Source organism: Balaenoptera acutorostrata, chromosome 19, assembly GCF_949987535.1.
Source record: "Balaenoptera acutorostrata chromosome 19, mBalAcu1.1, whole genome shotgun sequence".
In the NCBI taxonomy this organism is placed as follows: domain Eukaryota; kingdom Metazoa; phylum Chordata; class Mammalia; order Artiodactyla; family Balaenopteridae; genus Balaenoptera; species Balaenoptera acutorostrata.
In genome coordinates, this window is record NC_080082.1 from 56,867,503 (window position 1) to 56,881,931 (window position 14,429).

A 14,429-nucleotide genomic window follows, 5' to 3' on the forward strand; every position below is an offset into this window, starting at 1 on the left:
ACTAATATATATAAAATAGGTAAACAACAAGGACCTACTGTATAGCACAGGGAACTATACTCAATATCTTGTAATAACCTATAATGGAAAAGAATCTGAAAATATATATATATATATATATATAACTGAATCACTTTGCTGTACACCTGAAACACACACAACATTGTAAATTAGCTATACTTCAATAAAATAAAAACAAAATCACAACCCTCTATATCTACACCTTACATCTAGGTCTTTCTGGTGACTGGCTCGGTCTGAGTCATCCCATCAGCATCACAAATATACACCCATCCTTTAGGAATTTACGAATGACTTTGAAGGGTTGTGTTAGGAATTGTGGTAACGTCTACATATATTCTTTATTACCAAGGGAGTTACTTGCATCTGGAGCTCATTGGTGATTGACTTTGCAGGGCAGAGGGCAGAAGACAGAAGCTGTCTTCCCCAGGTGCTGTTGGCCTCCGTAACGTGTGCCAACCAGGGGCCTCCAGACGCAGGCCAGGGCCCAGGACCAGTGTCAGCAGGGGATCTGGGCTCCTTATCTTCTCAGGTACAGGCCTCTCCCCACCATCCTCCTCCTCCGGCCCAGCTCCCCCACCCTCACATCTGTCTCCCCTGCAGCTCTCTTCCTCCTGCGGTTCCCATTCCTGCACGGACGGCCCCACCCCTCTAAAGGTGAGCATGGGTCTGACCCCTTTGGGGTGGCTGGGCAGCAGCGAGGGGCTCAACTTCCACCTCCGTGCTCCTGATCAGCTGAAATGCCAACCTGAGTGTGGAATTCTGACCCACTTCCCACCCCCGGGTTCTGGGGTCGTCTGTGTGGATCTCCCATGCCAGCCCCTTGTGCTGAATATGGGTGCAGGGGGGTAGGGAGGGCTTCCCGGGAGGGAAGAGAAATGTGAGGGTCGGGGTTCGATTCCTGGTTGGGGAATTAAGATCCCGCAAGCCACGCGGCGCGGCCAAAAATAAATAAATAAATAAAGAGTCCCATCCTACCACAGGCCCAGCTGGCGAAGCATTTCTATTATCCCTTATTTCAACCCCACTACCTGACAGCCACTTTCAATCTGGGTGACACCCCCATGAAGCAGACAATCCCATTTTAGAGATGGGAAAAGTGTGGCTCAGAGGGGTGAAGTTAACTGCCTGAGGTGAGGGGGAGAACGGGGCTGAAACCCTGACCGGGCGCGTCTTCTCTTCTCTACTTGCCTAAGCAACTTCAGCGACATTAGTTGCAGCCCTAGAACCAGGTAAGTGTACTTCTTTGGTTGTGACTGGGGCGCCCAAGGTGAGCGATTGGTAACCCTGCGCACAAGGGCAGGAGACCACTGAGGGCTGGAGAGCTCAGCACAGAACCCACGCCCCTGGGCCAGGAGGAAGGCGGATGAGAAATAGGCAGCCAGAGGAGAGGGGTCACGACTGCTCTGGGGACAGAGGCAAATGGGACGTTGGACATCAGCGCTGGGTAAAGGATGAATGGATGCAGGGAAATGCAAATCAGAACCACAAGGAGATACGACTTCCCACTCACTAGGGAATGGGGTAATCAGAGAGTCAGATAACACGGGTTGGCAAGGACGTGGGGAAATGAGAACTCTTATACACTGCTGGTGGAAATGGAAAATGGGGAGGTCAGTGTCCGGAATAGGCAAATCTATAGAGACAGTAAGTAGACGGGTGGCTGCCCAGGGCTGAGGGGTGTGGGGAGGTCGGAGGAAATGGGGAGCAAGTGCTAATGGACACGGGGTTTCCTTTTAGGGTGATGGACATGTTCCAAAATTGATTGTGGTGCTTATTGCACAACCCTGTAAATATACTAAAACCCACTGAATTATATGCTTTAAATGGGTGAATTATATGATATGTGAATTCTGTCTTCATAAAGGTATTTAAGAAAAAAAAAACCCCAAAAGACAAGGGAAAAGGGAATTCCTTGGCAGTCCGGTGGTTAGGACTCCGCGCTTTCACTGCCAAGGTCCCGGGTTCAATCCCTGGTCGGGGAACTAAGATCCTGCAAGCTGAAAAAAAACAAAATGAACGGATGCGAGGGGGATAAGGGACGGGAGCAGGGCTCAGGCAGAGGCCCTCCGCCCAGGCCCTCCCGCTGAGCCGTGTCTGGCCCCCAGGTGAGGTGCTGGTGGTGAGAAAGGAGCCGTGGCGGCTCTGTGGCACTGTGGCGCTGGACCCCAAGCACCGGAAGTGGAGCTGCTGCAGAGACTTCTACCCTTTCCACCGCCTCACGCAGAGGTGCTGCCAAACCCGGGGGAAGTTCATGGTCATCCCCATGAACCCGGAAAAGTCAGAGGCTGAAGACTGCAGGACATACACCTAGAAAACCCTAGGTAGGTCCTGGCCCCGCCGGCGGCTTCCCTTTCTGATCTGGGGGTCACAGAGACCCTTTTCTCTCTCCTTCTTTCCCGGGAGCTCTGCCCTCCGTGGAGGGGCTTGTCTGCTACCGGACAGGGCGTCTGTGCCATTAACTTAGCTGCGTTCCAGCTTCCCACTGTGTGACCTCAAACAAGGGTCCTGCCCTCTCTGGGCCCAGTCTCCCTGCCACCAGGTGAAGGGTATGCACAAGAACTTCTCATCCACACAGAGAGGGGCTGGGGCTTTCAAAGTCCCTTCCCACAGTTCCAGGAGTGACGTCAGGGGCAGCCCCTCCTGTGTTCTGCCCTCCTCTGAGCCCCTCCCCCGCTCCAGGTCCCAGATGCCCACATGTGTGTGATGGGAAGTCTCCTGCGTGTCTCACAAGAGTGGCCGACTCCAAATGCAGGCAGGCATGGGGGTGGAAAAGAGGCTCAGCTCCTGGTTGCTGGAAGTCACAACCAGGTGGAAATCACCGGAGGGCCACTGCACCGCACTGAGGCCTGCTGCCCCCCTCAAGGGTCCCACAGACACTTCCAAGATCAGGGGAAGCCCTGTCTCTGAACCTGGGCTGGTGGTGACCTGGGTGTCAAGTTTTCTCTTCTCTGTATTTTACAGAATAAAATGAAGACTGGTGATTAGATTTGGGTGTGTTCTCATGCAAAGACGTGCTTGATGGAACAAGCCTGATATTGATGGGCACACACTCTGATCTGGTTTTGATGAAAAGCAAATCGTACTATTAACTGGTTAGAAATGTGGAACTTTCTTCTTTTCCTACTGGTTGATTACATTTTATGAACAGATGTTACAGAACAGGAAAGAACAAGAGCAATCTCCTTCCTAGGAATTGGAACCTCTATGGATCCAAAAGTGAACTTCTCCCAGGAGCATGCGTCCCACCCGCCCTGTGGGAACCGTGCACTAACTCGCAGTCGCATGCAGTATTCCACGTTGCAGGGGACCCCATCCACCTGCCGTCCGGGGGGTTGTTGCCATCTGAGTCACACTTGGGAAGGGAGACAGAAGCCCTGGAACCAACCCGACGCTTTGAGTGTGACTCACCAAGCCCAGGACCTTAGCTCCCAAACTGCAAGATCACATGAGGTAACTGCACGTGATTGGTTGGTGTTGGGTGTCCTGGTCTCATGCTCCCCTGGAAAGCGGGGGAACGCTGGGGCTGTGATACTTCCCTCTGTTCCCAGACCCCCTCTCTACTCTGGTCTGCCCTTCTCTGCTCCCAGGAAGCTGAGTGCCTATCCTCTCTTTCTGGTGGGCACGACTTTGGGCAGTGCCCTCAAGAGAGGAGGGGACAGGTGGACTTCCCTGGTGGCACAGTAGTTAAGAATCCGCCTGCCAATGCAGGGGACACGGGTTCGAGCCCTGGTCCGGGAAGATCCCACATGCCACGGAGCAACTAAGCCCGTGCACCACAACTAGTGAGCCTGTGCTCTAGAGCCCGCGAGCCACAACTACTGAGCCCACGTGCCACAACCACTGAAGCCTGCACACCTAGAGCCCGTGCTCCGCAACAAGAGAAGCCACCGCAATGAGAAGCCCGTGCACTGCAACGAAGAGTAGACCCCACTCGCCGCAACTAGAGAAAAGCCCGCGTGCAGCAACAGACACAACACAGCCAAAAATAAATAATTAAAAAAAATAATAATAATGGTGGATACATGTCATTATACATTTGTCCAAACCCGAGGAATATACAACACCAAGAGTGAACCTTAATGTAAACTACTGACTTTAGTAATATATCAATATTTGCTCCTCAATTGTAACAAATGTACACACTAACGCAAGATGTTAGTAATAGGGGCAACTATGTGCGCCCATAGGGGGAGGGGATATGTGGGAATTCTCTGTATTTTCTGCTCCATTTTTCTATAAGCCTAAAACTGCTCAAAAAGTAAAGTCTATTAATCTTCAAAAATGCATATCAAGGAGCAAAGGCACAGGAATAACTCAGATAAGTTTGAAAATAAGAACGAGACTGGCAGGTTGCCTTGAAGAGACCAAAAAATATTTTCAAGCTCTTGGCATTCAAAAGACCTGGTGTTGGTGCAGGACGGACAAACGGTTGACAGAACAGGATTGAGAAAAAGGTACTTGTGTCCGGGGAACATAGTGAACACTGCTGTACAGTCTCAGGTGAGGAGGGAAAGGATGGGCCACTCCATGCACTTCGAGATGTCAGCCAGCCATACGTTTGCAAACAGAAGAACGCAGATCCCAACCTTATACTCATTAGGAACCAAAACACAATGCAACACAAGCTCAGTGAACGCCAAGCACAAAGAAAACGTCAGTACAAATATTAGAAGAAGGGAGAGTTGGAGATATAAATTCTTGGGGTTGAGGAGCCCTTCTCAAATAAAGACAGAAAAAACAAGTGTCTGAAAGAAAAAAGACTCATAGATTCAGTTACTTAAAAATGAAAAAAACTTCAGGAGGACAAAACACACCAGAAACGAACATTAATTTCAGACAATGAAAACAGGCATTTTTCAAAAGCAGAACAAACGTCCAATAAATGGCCGAAAAGATGCTCAGCCTAAAGGTAAAACAAGAAAATGCAAATTAAAAGAATAATGAAATTCCACTGTGCACTTGTTTGGGTTGAAAAATTTTTAAGTTTGATAATTGCAAGTGTTGACAGTTCCTCTGACACTTCGCAGAGCTTTTAGGGGGCATTTTTATATTAACTATAAATGTTTGTAACGTACGCGGTTCTTTCAGCACTTGGCATCTCCCTGAGGAAACGCTCATGCTGGCCAGAGAGGTGTGTGCAGATCGGTCACTGTCGCAAGAGGGAAGAGGGGGACAGCGTCCGTGCCCACAAAGGTGGCATGGCCAGATCACTCCCAAAAGGGTTCTGCCAACATTGCCCCCAAACCAGAGACAGGATTCCTTTCAGGGAGGGACTTTGGTTTCTCTGGAATGGCTGAACTCTAGGAAGAGGCTATCAAAAAATAGTAAGTATCAAGGCACAAGGATGTGGCCTCCGAGTGAGGCAGGCATCTTGGAAGTGAAAGAGCCCGCGGTACCCCAGCCCCCAGGTCCATATCAGCCCTTACTTGGTGGAGGCGCCCCTGGGAAGCCTGGCCTGGGCGCTGCCGTTCCAGGGGTGAGGGGAGCCCTAAGACCAGAGTCCCAAGTCCGAGCCCACCCCCTCCAGTTGCCTCCTTCCTCCAGGACGTCCCAGATGGACTCCAGTAGCGTGCCCTGATGGAGGCGCCGGCGAGATAAAGAATGTCAGTTTCACAGCGCGAGGAGAGAGGCCAGGACTGTCTTTCCAGCCCCCGCCGGCTGCAATTCAGAATAACCAAAGCCTGCCAGAGGGCTCCCAAATCTGAGGCGACCAGGGGCTAGGGAAGGGCAAGGCTGTCTATATCTCCTCACACTGGTTCTGCTACAGCCTCACCATCTCAGCACCAGTATGTCCCTTGTCCATACACAGAGCAAAAACCTTGAAGCCATCAGTGACTCCCCACCTCCCATCACTCAGTAAATCCTGTCTGCTCCATCTTTGATATATTAATATGCCCGGAATCCCTCTTCTGTCTACCTCCACTGTCTCCGCCTGGTCCAGCCACCATCGCCTCCCTCTTGGACAATCACAGCTGCTCTTCACTGGGCTGGCGGCTTCCACCTTTGCCCCCCCATAGTGCGTCTGGGGATCCTGTTAAAACTAAGCCAGCTCACATCTCTCTTCTGCTCAGAGCACCTCCCGTGGCTCCCGCTCACCCCACAGTAAAAGCCAAAGTCTTCGCCGTGGCCCAAGGCAGCTCGCTTTATGTAGGTTTGTATAATCCATACGTATGTGTATGCTTTTCTTTACGAAATAGAATAAAAGTGAATAGAAAGTAACAGAGTGCATTGCACACAGTAAGGGCAGTTATTGTTTAGCGAAACTTTTGTTCTAACAAGATATGTAACATATGATATTAATATATGATATATATGATGCTAATATATATTATCATGTGTTATATAATACACACAATAGATTTTATATGGTTATGATACATATTAGGTATATATGATACATATATATACAGCTGTAGTTTTTCTTCATGAAATGCAATACAACAGGAAATATCAAACTGCACTGCACATATTAAAGGTAGTTATTTAGCGAAATTTTCATTCCAGTGGTAAATGTATACACACACAATACACACAACATGGAATATATAATGTCATGTGACATATTACACAAAAAATATTTTTATATTCCATTATATGTGGCATTATATTCCATTATGTCACATAATGCATGAATTACACAGCGTTTATCCTACGTATATAGGGTGAATTGTGAATTATTATATAAATATGAATATGGTAGACTATATAAACTATGCGTCTCATGGTGCCTTGCTGCCGTAGACTGAGGGGGAGACTCTGAGATCTTCGAACAGCAGGGTTATAGCAGCGTCTCCAGGGAGTAGCTCCTGTGGGTGGGGAGTGACCGAAGCGGGAGCGGGCAGGGAGGGCCAAGAGGCCACCCGATGGGGCATCGGAGCTGGTAAGACCCTCCAGAGCTGTGCCAACTGAGGCAAAAGGGGGCCAGCCTTTGTGCTCCTGAGCCCCTCGCCCATCCTTCTCCCCTTGCTTACTCTGTTCTAGGGTCCGTAAACTCTTTACGGAAAGGCCTTGACAGTAAATATTTGCATCTTTGAAGGCCATGTGGTACTTATCGCAAATGACTCAAATCTGTCATTGCCGTGCAAAAGCAGCCATAAAAAATATACATAAACACATGGGTGTGGCTATGTCCCAATAAATCTTTGTTCCCAAAGACAGGCAGCGCCAGGCCCTTGGTCCGCAAACCCCGGCTCAATTCTGATAGCAGATCCTCCCGCCGTTCCAGGGAAAGGCTGATCCCCACACCTGCCTCGGGGCCTCTGTAGATACTAACAACACTCTCTGGCAGCTCCTCTCCAGTGTCACCTGCTCCCTGAGCACCTGATCGAAATCAGCCATCCCTATCACTCCCGAACTCTGTCTTCTCAGCCCTCATCACCCCGACACTGGATCATTTTTCTTTATTGTCTGCTTCCCCGGACTAGATGTTGGCTCCGTGGTGGCGGTGACTTTGTCTTGTTCCTGGCTGACTCCCAGCTACTAGAATGGGGCCAGGCACACAGCAGGTGCTCAGTCAACACTTGTCTAGCGAGCGGGTGGAAGATGCCCTCTGGATTCTCCTCTGGACGTGCTTCTCCTCTCCCTCTGTCTACTGGGGGGGCTGGGGGACCCCGGCCTGGAGTCACAGCACCAGTGGCCAGCTCAGAGATGACCATATGGGCCAATGGATCAGACGTCCATCTTCTCCTGGAGTGGCTCTCCCCAGGCAAGGGCCTTCCCAACAGAGAAAGCAGCACAGGGGACAATGGGGCCTGCCAGGGGATAGGAGAAGCAGAGCCCTTGGGACATCCTATGAGGCTTTTGAGAGCCAGTGTTGAAGAGTTTCTGTTTTTTAATGCCCTAAAGCCCTGAGTCCCTCAGGAGGGGAGGAGTTGGGATTCAGCCTGGTCCCTTCTTCCCAAATAACCACAGGGCAGGTAACACTGGAAAAGAAATGTCTGTATGTGCGTCCGTCCCCCCACTGAACTGTGAGCCCCCACGAGGGCAGGGTTGGGGCGGTCTCGGTCACGGCTGGGACCCCAGCACTGCACAGAACATGGTGGGCACGTCAGACAGTTTTTTGTTTTTTTAAAAAAAATATTTATTTATTTATTTGGTTGCGCCGGGTCTTAGTTGCAGCAGGTGGGCTCCTTAGTTGAGGCTCGCCGGCTCCATAATTGTGGCATGCATGTGGGATCTAGTTCCCCAACCAGGGATCAAACCCGGGCCCCCTGCATTGGGAGCGTGGAGTCCTAACCACTGTGCCACCAGGGAAGTCCCATCGGTGACAGTTTCTTGAATGAAAGAATAAACGAAGGATATTTTTTCTCAGGTTAACGGGGCTTTTTTTAAATATGGGGAAAAAATGCATCAACTTGAAGACAACCAATTTGGATTACAAATTTATTCTAACCCCTCTCCCCAAGTCACAAATGTATACAAAATTTTAGCTAGCAGGAAACCAGAGCGATGAAGCATCCTCTGGCCTTGTGCATTTTGAGAGGGGACTCTTTCCACTTCCACACATGCTGATCCCACCCCCACCCAGTGGGTGAAGCGGATGCATCCCACGAGGTCTCGCCACACGTAAGTACACGTCAGGGCTGAGTTTTGAGTCTCGGAGATGTAAGAGCAGCATGACATCAGGGTCAGGATGGCGCAGGGGTTACGGGTTCTGACCCAGACTGCCCGTCTTCACACCCCACCTCTGCTTCTTCCCCGCCTGTGTGACCTTGGGTGGGTGATTTTCCCTCTCTGTGCCTCGGTTTCCTCATCAAGGCAACAAAGAAAATGTTATGGGGACTATGTAAAGCACTTAGAACAGTGCCCCGCACCTAACCAGAGCTCAATAAACTCCACCTATTTTGATAATGACCACACCTTACTGACGAGATGGGTCATTGACACTGACATGATGTGGGGAGGGCAGTAAAACAGTGCCTGGCCTCCAGCAACCCGTGCTCCAGAGATGTGTCAGTGCCAGAGTGGACTGCCCTGGGGTAACCATGGCAACAGGCACTAAGCCTGCCCACCTGGCTCCATCAATCACCCCATCATCCAGTGGTAGCTCTGTCTCTTGCCTTCTTCCCCTCGTCATTTAACCCACTCAAGTCACTTCCAATTTTAAAGATACCCCTACCTGGGGCCCACCTCCCTCAGCTCCCTCTACATCAGAGGGGGCTCTTCTAGAAGGAATTAAGATGCTGTTTCAGAACCCTGGTTTCTTGGTTTTCTGTCTGGGTAGGTCTTGGGTCCAGAGTATTTTCACTCCGCTGGGGAAGTGAGGTGACGGAGGAAGGGAGAGAAAGCTGGCCCCTCCCACTTCACCTAGAGCTGCTGGGAAACGGGTCCAGGTGGAATGGATCTAACCTCATTCATTAAATGCTAAGATCTTGGGTGTAATCTGGGGCTGTTCTGACAGAGGACTGTGCCCCCCTCCACTCTCAATGCTGCCCCTGGGGTGCCTTTGGCCTCTGTGTAGAGAGGTCTCTTGCCCCTCTCCCAGTAATCTGCTTCCCTCTCATCTTCCTCCTCGCCCTGTACCAGTGCCCTCAAGCACCCTGCTTCCCTTCTCCATCTCCCTCCCTGCCTCTGCTCTCACTGCTTCATCACCTCACTGGCTTGTTGGCCCTGGGCAAGTCCCTTTGCTTCCGCTGGGCCTCAGTTTCCCCATCTTGGATGATGCTCTACCACTCACCCCCATCAGAACTTTCTCAGCTTCTCTCCTAATTTTAAAGAGGCTTGTACTCATTTTGGAGATCAGATCATGATTCTCTGACACATCCTTCAGAGGACTTCCTCTCTCCAGGGCTCTTTTAACTGGGAAACATCTACAGTCTGAAAGACAGAATGCAGACTGGTGGGGCCCAGACCCCTCCCGCTTCAGAGGTGGGTCCTGGAAGAGACTCCAGGTAATGAATGGTGGTTCCTGGACTGTTCCTCTCACCCTTGTGGTTCCCTGAATGTCCCACGGGGTTGGCAGGAGTCCCAGCATACTCCTGGGGTGGGGAGGTGTAGTGGGTTGAATAGTGGCCCACCAAAAGATGTGTCCACATCCTAACCCAGGGAAAGTTATGGGAGCTTATGTGGAAAAAGGGTCTTTGTAGATGTAATTCAGTTAAGGATTTCGAAGTGAAATAATCCTAGATTTAGGGTAAGCCCTAAATCCAATGACAGGAGTCTTTACAAGAGACAGAGAGCAAAAGAAGGCCAGGTGAAGATGGAGGAAGAGACTGGAGATAGGGGGCCACAAGCCAAGGAATGCCTGAGGCCAACAGAAGCTGAAGAGGCAAGGAAGGATCCTCCCCTAGAGCCTGTGGAGGGAGCGTGACCCTGCGAACACCTTGATTTCAGATCTCTGGCCTCCAGAACTGTGAAAGAATAAACTGTTGTTTTAAGCCACCGAGTTTGTGGTCATTTGTTATGGCAGCCCTGGAAACTAAATAACAAAGGTAAGATCAACTGGTGGCCTAGCCCAGTGGGATAGAGGGGGTTATGGAGGCAGGAGGGGGACAGTTGGACCAGTCCAGAGCCGCAGGGAAGGAAGGCAATAGCACAGAGATCTATAGATTTGATGGAACATGGGGGCTGTGATCACGGCCGGCAGTCCCCTGAGAGAGGCCACTGAAGAAGACAGTGGGGACGGTAGGAAAGGACACGTCAGGAAAGGCCCAGGGACACTGAGGACAGGTTAACAGGGGGCTGAGGCTGAAAGACAGGTCGGACTAGCCACAGACAGGATCAAATTTTCCACCAGAAGCAGGGTTGGTAGGGCATTACCAGAAGACCCCGCATAGCCATTCCAGTGGGTTGTGCCGTAGACTGAAGGATGAGGGGGGTTCTGTTGGAATATTCCATTTGAGTGTCTCAGGGGAAGGTACCACGGATCAGGTTAAGGTGAAAGGTGTAATATTTGATGGATCAACTGCAAGCCAAGATCCCTTTTTTTTTCCCTCATAAGAGGAGTGATGCCCAGAGAAAGCCCACCTTAGAAGGTGGGAGAGGCAGCAGCTCACTGAAAGACACTGCGTTTCCTTACGACAGCCTGTACCAACTGACAAAGGGAAGGAGGTATTCCGATGTAAAGGCTGAGAGTCCCAGGGAAAAGTAACACTGATAAGTAAATGGAGGGCTGATAGGTTGATTTGGCTCAAGTCCGGTTCCATGTTTTCTTCTGCCAGAGGAGTGAGCATGGTGTCCTTCCTGCTGGCTGGGACCCCATAGGGCTGTGTGGTTTGGAGTGGGCTGGAGAGACAGCAGTGCGGACTGTACCAAATGAGCTAGAGGCTGGAGGGGGCTATGTTGGAACGCTTCACCTGCTGGGGGCTGGTCGCAGTGGAAGGTACCACGGGTCAGTATGGGGTGACCTAATCCAAGTTGCATCCACATCCCGGTGGTTTCCACTGGGCCAGCACAGGTAGGGTAACGCAGGGAGAAGGCCACATCAGGGCACACAGGGCCACGTCTAAGTTCAGGCTTCGGCAGGCTCCTTTTCCTTGGATGAGGACACTTCCCGGGATGTGGGCTCTGCCTGGGGCGCGGGCGGCGGGTCCGGGGCGCAGAGCTGGGCGCGCACCTCTTGCATCTGCGCCTGCAGCTCCTCCAGGGCGCCCCGCGGCGGCGCCGCCTGCACCTGCGCCTGCAGGGCCTCCAGCGCCAGCGCCAGGCGGCCCACCTCGTCCTGCATCGCGTCCCAGGCGGCGCGCTGCTCCTCTTCCTTGTGACGCTGGTGCGTCTGGTGGCGCCAGTACTCCAGCACCAGGCAGCCGCCGCCCACGATGAAGATGGTGGCCTCGCCCAGCAGCTCGGCGCCCAGCTCGGCGGCCGCCTCCTCGTTCAGCGGCTTGATGAGCGTGCCCCGGAAGCCCATGATGCGCATCTTGGTCCGCATCTCCACCCAGTGGTACACTGCGGGGGAAGAGAAGGGTCAGGTCATGCACTGGGAGCCCCCTGCCAACCCCACCCCTCCACGCCTTGGTGTCCAGGTGGGAGAAATGGGGACACAGCAGCCAAAATCACCAGGGGGCACTTTAAATAAGACCCCTGCACATGGCTTGGTCCCAGGAATGCCAGTCACCCCACCTGGGGTGAATTTCAGAGCATCTTTTTAAGTCTCCCAGAAAATTCTGGCAAGGAGCCAGGAATGAGAAACTCTGCCCCAGAGGGGAGGTCCTGAGACTGGGGACCAAGCCCCTGGAAGGTCACTAGGCGCTCGCAGGCTGCAAACTCCCAGGAAGGTGTAAAGAAAGGGTCAACTGCTGGAAGCTTAGCTCGTTCTGCTTGTCCCTCGAGCCACCTCCCCTGGCACCGTCGCCCCACCCACTGCCAAGAAGGCAGACCCCCTTTCTTTCCAGACCTTCCCCAAATGCAAAATCAGGGCTGCAACGGAGAGGGACCTCCTGGATCCAAAGAAAGGGCAACAGAAATGTAGGAATCGATGCTACGCGACTGCGAGCACAGGGTGACCAACCCTCTTTGCAAGTCCGGTGCCTCCCATCCGAGATCTTCACCGGCCCTGAAGATGGAGCTAGTAAGAACTGTGAGCTTTTCACGGTGAGGTTTTGGGCACATGCCTTGGAAGAAGCTCAGAGGTGACGGATGCTGCTGGAACAAAAACTTGCTTGCCCAGCTGTTCCTTTGTGAAGGGAGATTCTCAGCATTTGAGTCTTAGAAACCAAGGCCGAACTGATGCTGAACCCTGACTCACTCCTGTAATAGTTAACATTCATCCAAGGATACATGGGATTACTGGGGATGCCCTGTTTTCTAGCTCATTTGGAGATTCATTTCCTACGTATCATTTTACTTTTCACGTTTAATAATTATCCATGAAAGTGCATAAAATATAAAATGTTTTAAATTAATTGTGGACTAATAATTTTAAAGGCAATTCAATCCAGGAGAAAATATTTTAACATTTAGAATCTTATGGTCTCAGGAAATTAAACAAATTAACAATTGAATTTCTGTACGTATTTTGATTGCTGACACATCATTTATTAGATAGAATTCTGTGGGAAATGGAACTGTAAATACAAGTTCAAGGACAAAAAGGAACAATGTAAAATTTCCGACTGTAAAAGAAGAGCTTGCTCATTTTTTTTTCTTATAAACTGGACATTGGCAGGCACCACATCACAAGAGTATGCGGATTGCATTAGATACTTCAAAGAAAGGACGCTCCAGGTGCTTAAAATTTTCAGTATTCTTAACGCACCAGAAATTACCGGGCTGGCGAAAAAGTTCATTTGGGTTTTTCCATAAGATGTTTGTTTGTTTGTTTGTTTTTAATTAATCAATTAATTAATTTTTGGCTGCGTTGGGTCTTTGTTGCTGTGTGCAGGCTTTCTCTAGTTGCGGCGAGCGGGGGCTACTCTTAGTTGTGGTGCGCAGGCTTCTCATTGCGGTGGCTTCTCTTGCTGCGGAGCACGGGCTCTAGGTGCGCGGGCTTCAGTAGTTGTGGCACGCGGGCTCAGTAGTTGTGGCTCGCGGGCTCTAGAGCGCAGGCTCAGTAGTTGTGGCGCACGGGCTTAGTTGCTCCAACGCATGTGGGATCTTCCTGGACCAGGGCTCGAACCCGTGTCCTCTGTACTGACAGGCGGATTCTTAACCACTGAGCCACCAGGGAAGCCCTCCCATGAGATGTTACAGAACTTTTTGGCCAACCCAATATATCCTTTGCAGGTATGTGAACTTATGAACAGAAGTTTTAGCTGTCAACTTGAAAATGCACTAGAGGGTATATAACTTTTCAAATTTTTAAAGGAGTAAAATTAAAAAAAATTTTTTGTGTGTTTTCATGAAAAAAAAAAAATTTTTTTTTAAGTAGAAAAATGAGAAGCTCTGCCTGGAGCCGGTGGTAAGATCCGAGGAGTGTACCCAGGGCCCTCTCAGTATGCCAGCTGCCGCGGTCACCATTACTACTAATTGTTACGTAGGCCCTGGTGCTGTGGGGTTCCTGGGGTCCAGGCTGCGAAGAACCCTCCCACACTGAGGTCCCAGCGTCAGGTCATCCTGAGGTCCGCGTGGGGCTCTGCCACCTACTGTGTGGGTGATGACGGTCCACTTTGAGGCTCCTCCGTAAGGGGAGATGATGCCCACACACCAGCCCTGCTGCCTCTTAACGCCACACCCCCTTCCACTGCTCTGGTCCAGGCTCTGTCCCGGCTCTGACCAATGTCCCCTTCCTGACCTCCCCATTCAGGGGCCCTCCAGCCCTCCCATCAGTCTGTGTATTCCTTTCAAAGCGCCTATCACAACCGGGAATGATCCTGTCATCCAGCCAGTTGTTCGCACTCCGTCTCCGCGCTGGATTGTGAGCCCCACGAGGTGGGCCAAGGGCTGTCACAGTCATGGCTGTGTCCCTAGCCCTGTCCAGAGCCAGGCCAGGCACACAGATGGTGCTCAGTACATCTCGCTGACTGCGT

The 14,429-nt window shown here is 51.1% G+C and overlaps 1 protein-coding gene and 1 long non-coding RNA gene across 7 annotated transcripts in view; one reads left to right on the forward strand and one right to left on the reverse strand.

Annotated features, from left to right (window-relative positions):
• Positions 1 to 14,429, reverse strand: part of OPA3 (outer mitochondrial membrane lipid metabolism regulator OPA3) — a 64,621-nt gene that overhangs the window by 13,160 nt on the left and 37,032 nt on the right. For 2 of the 4 annotated variants that reach the window (XM_057533683.1, XM_057533685.1), the window contains exon 2: positions 6,657 to 11,910. The exons of the other annotated variants lie outside the window; for them this stretch is intronic. In XM_057533683.1, coding sequence (XP_057389666.1) covers positions 11,474 to 11,910 — 437 coding nt within the window. In that variant the 3' untranslated portion in view covers positions 6,657 to 11,473. Of the gene's footprint in view, positions 1 to 6,656; positions 11,911 to 14,429 lie in introns of those variants that run through there. 4 annotated transcript variants of the gene reach the window in all.
• On the forward strand, positions 373 to 6,225 carry LOC130705680 (uncharacterized). 3 transcript variants are annotated; one of them, XR_009006039.1, is made up of 6 exons: positions 390 to 553; positions 625 to 678; positions 2,130 to 2,345; positions 3,328 to 3,474; positions 5,113 to 5,348; positions 5,569 to 6,223. It is a non-coding gene; the product is annotated as an uncharacterized LOC130705680 (long non-coding RNA). The 3 variants fall into 3 exon arrangements; XR_009006040.1 differs by lacking the exons at positions 5,113 to 5,348; positions 5,569 to 6,223 and adding an exon at positions 3,733 to 5,092 and having other exon boundaries at positions 373 to 553; XR_009006038.1 differs by having other exon boundaries at positions 394 to 553; positions 5,113 to 6,225.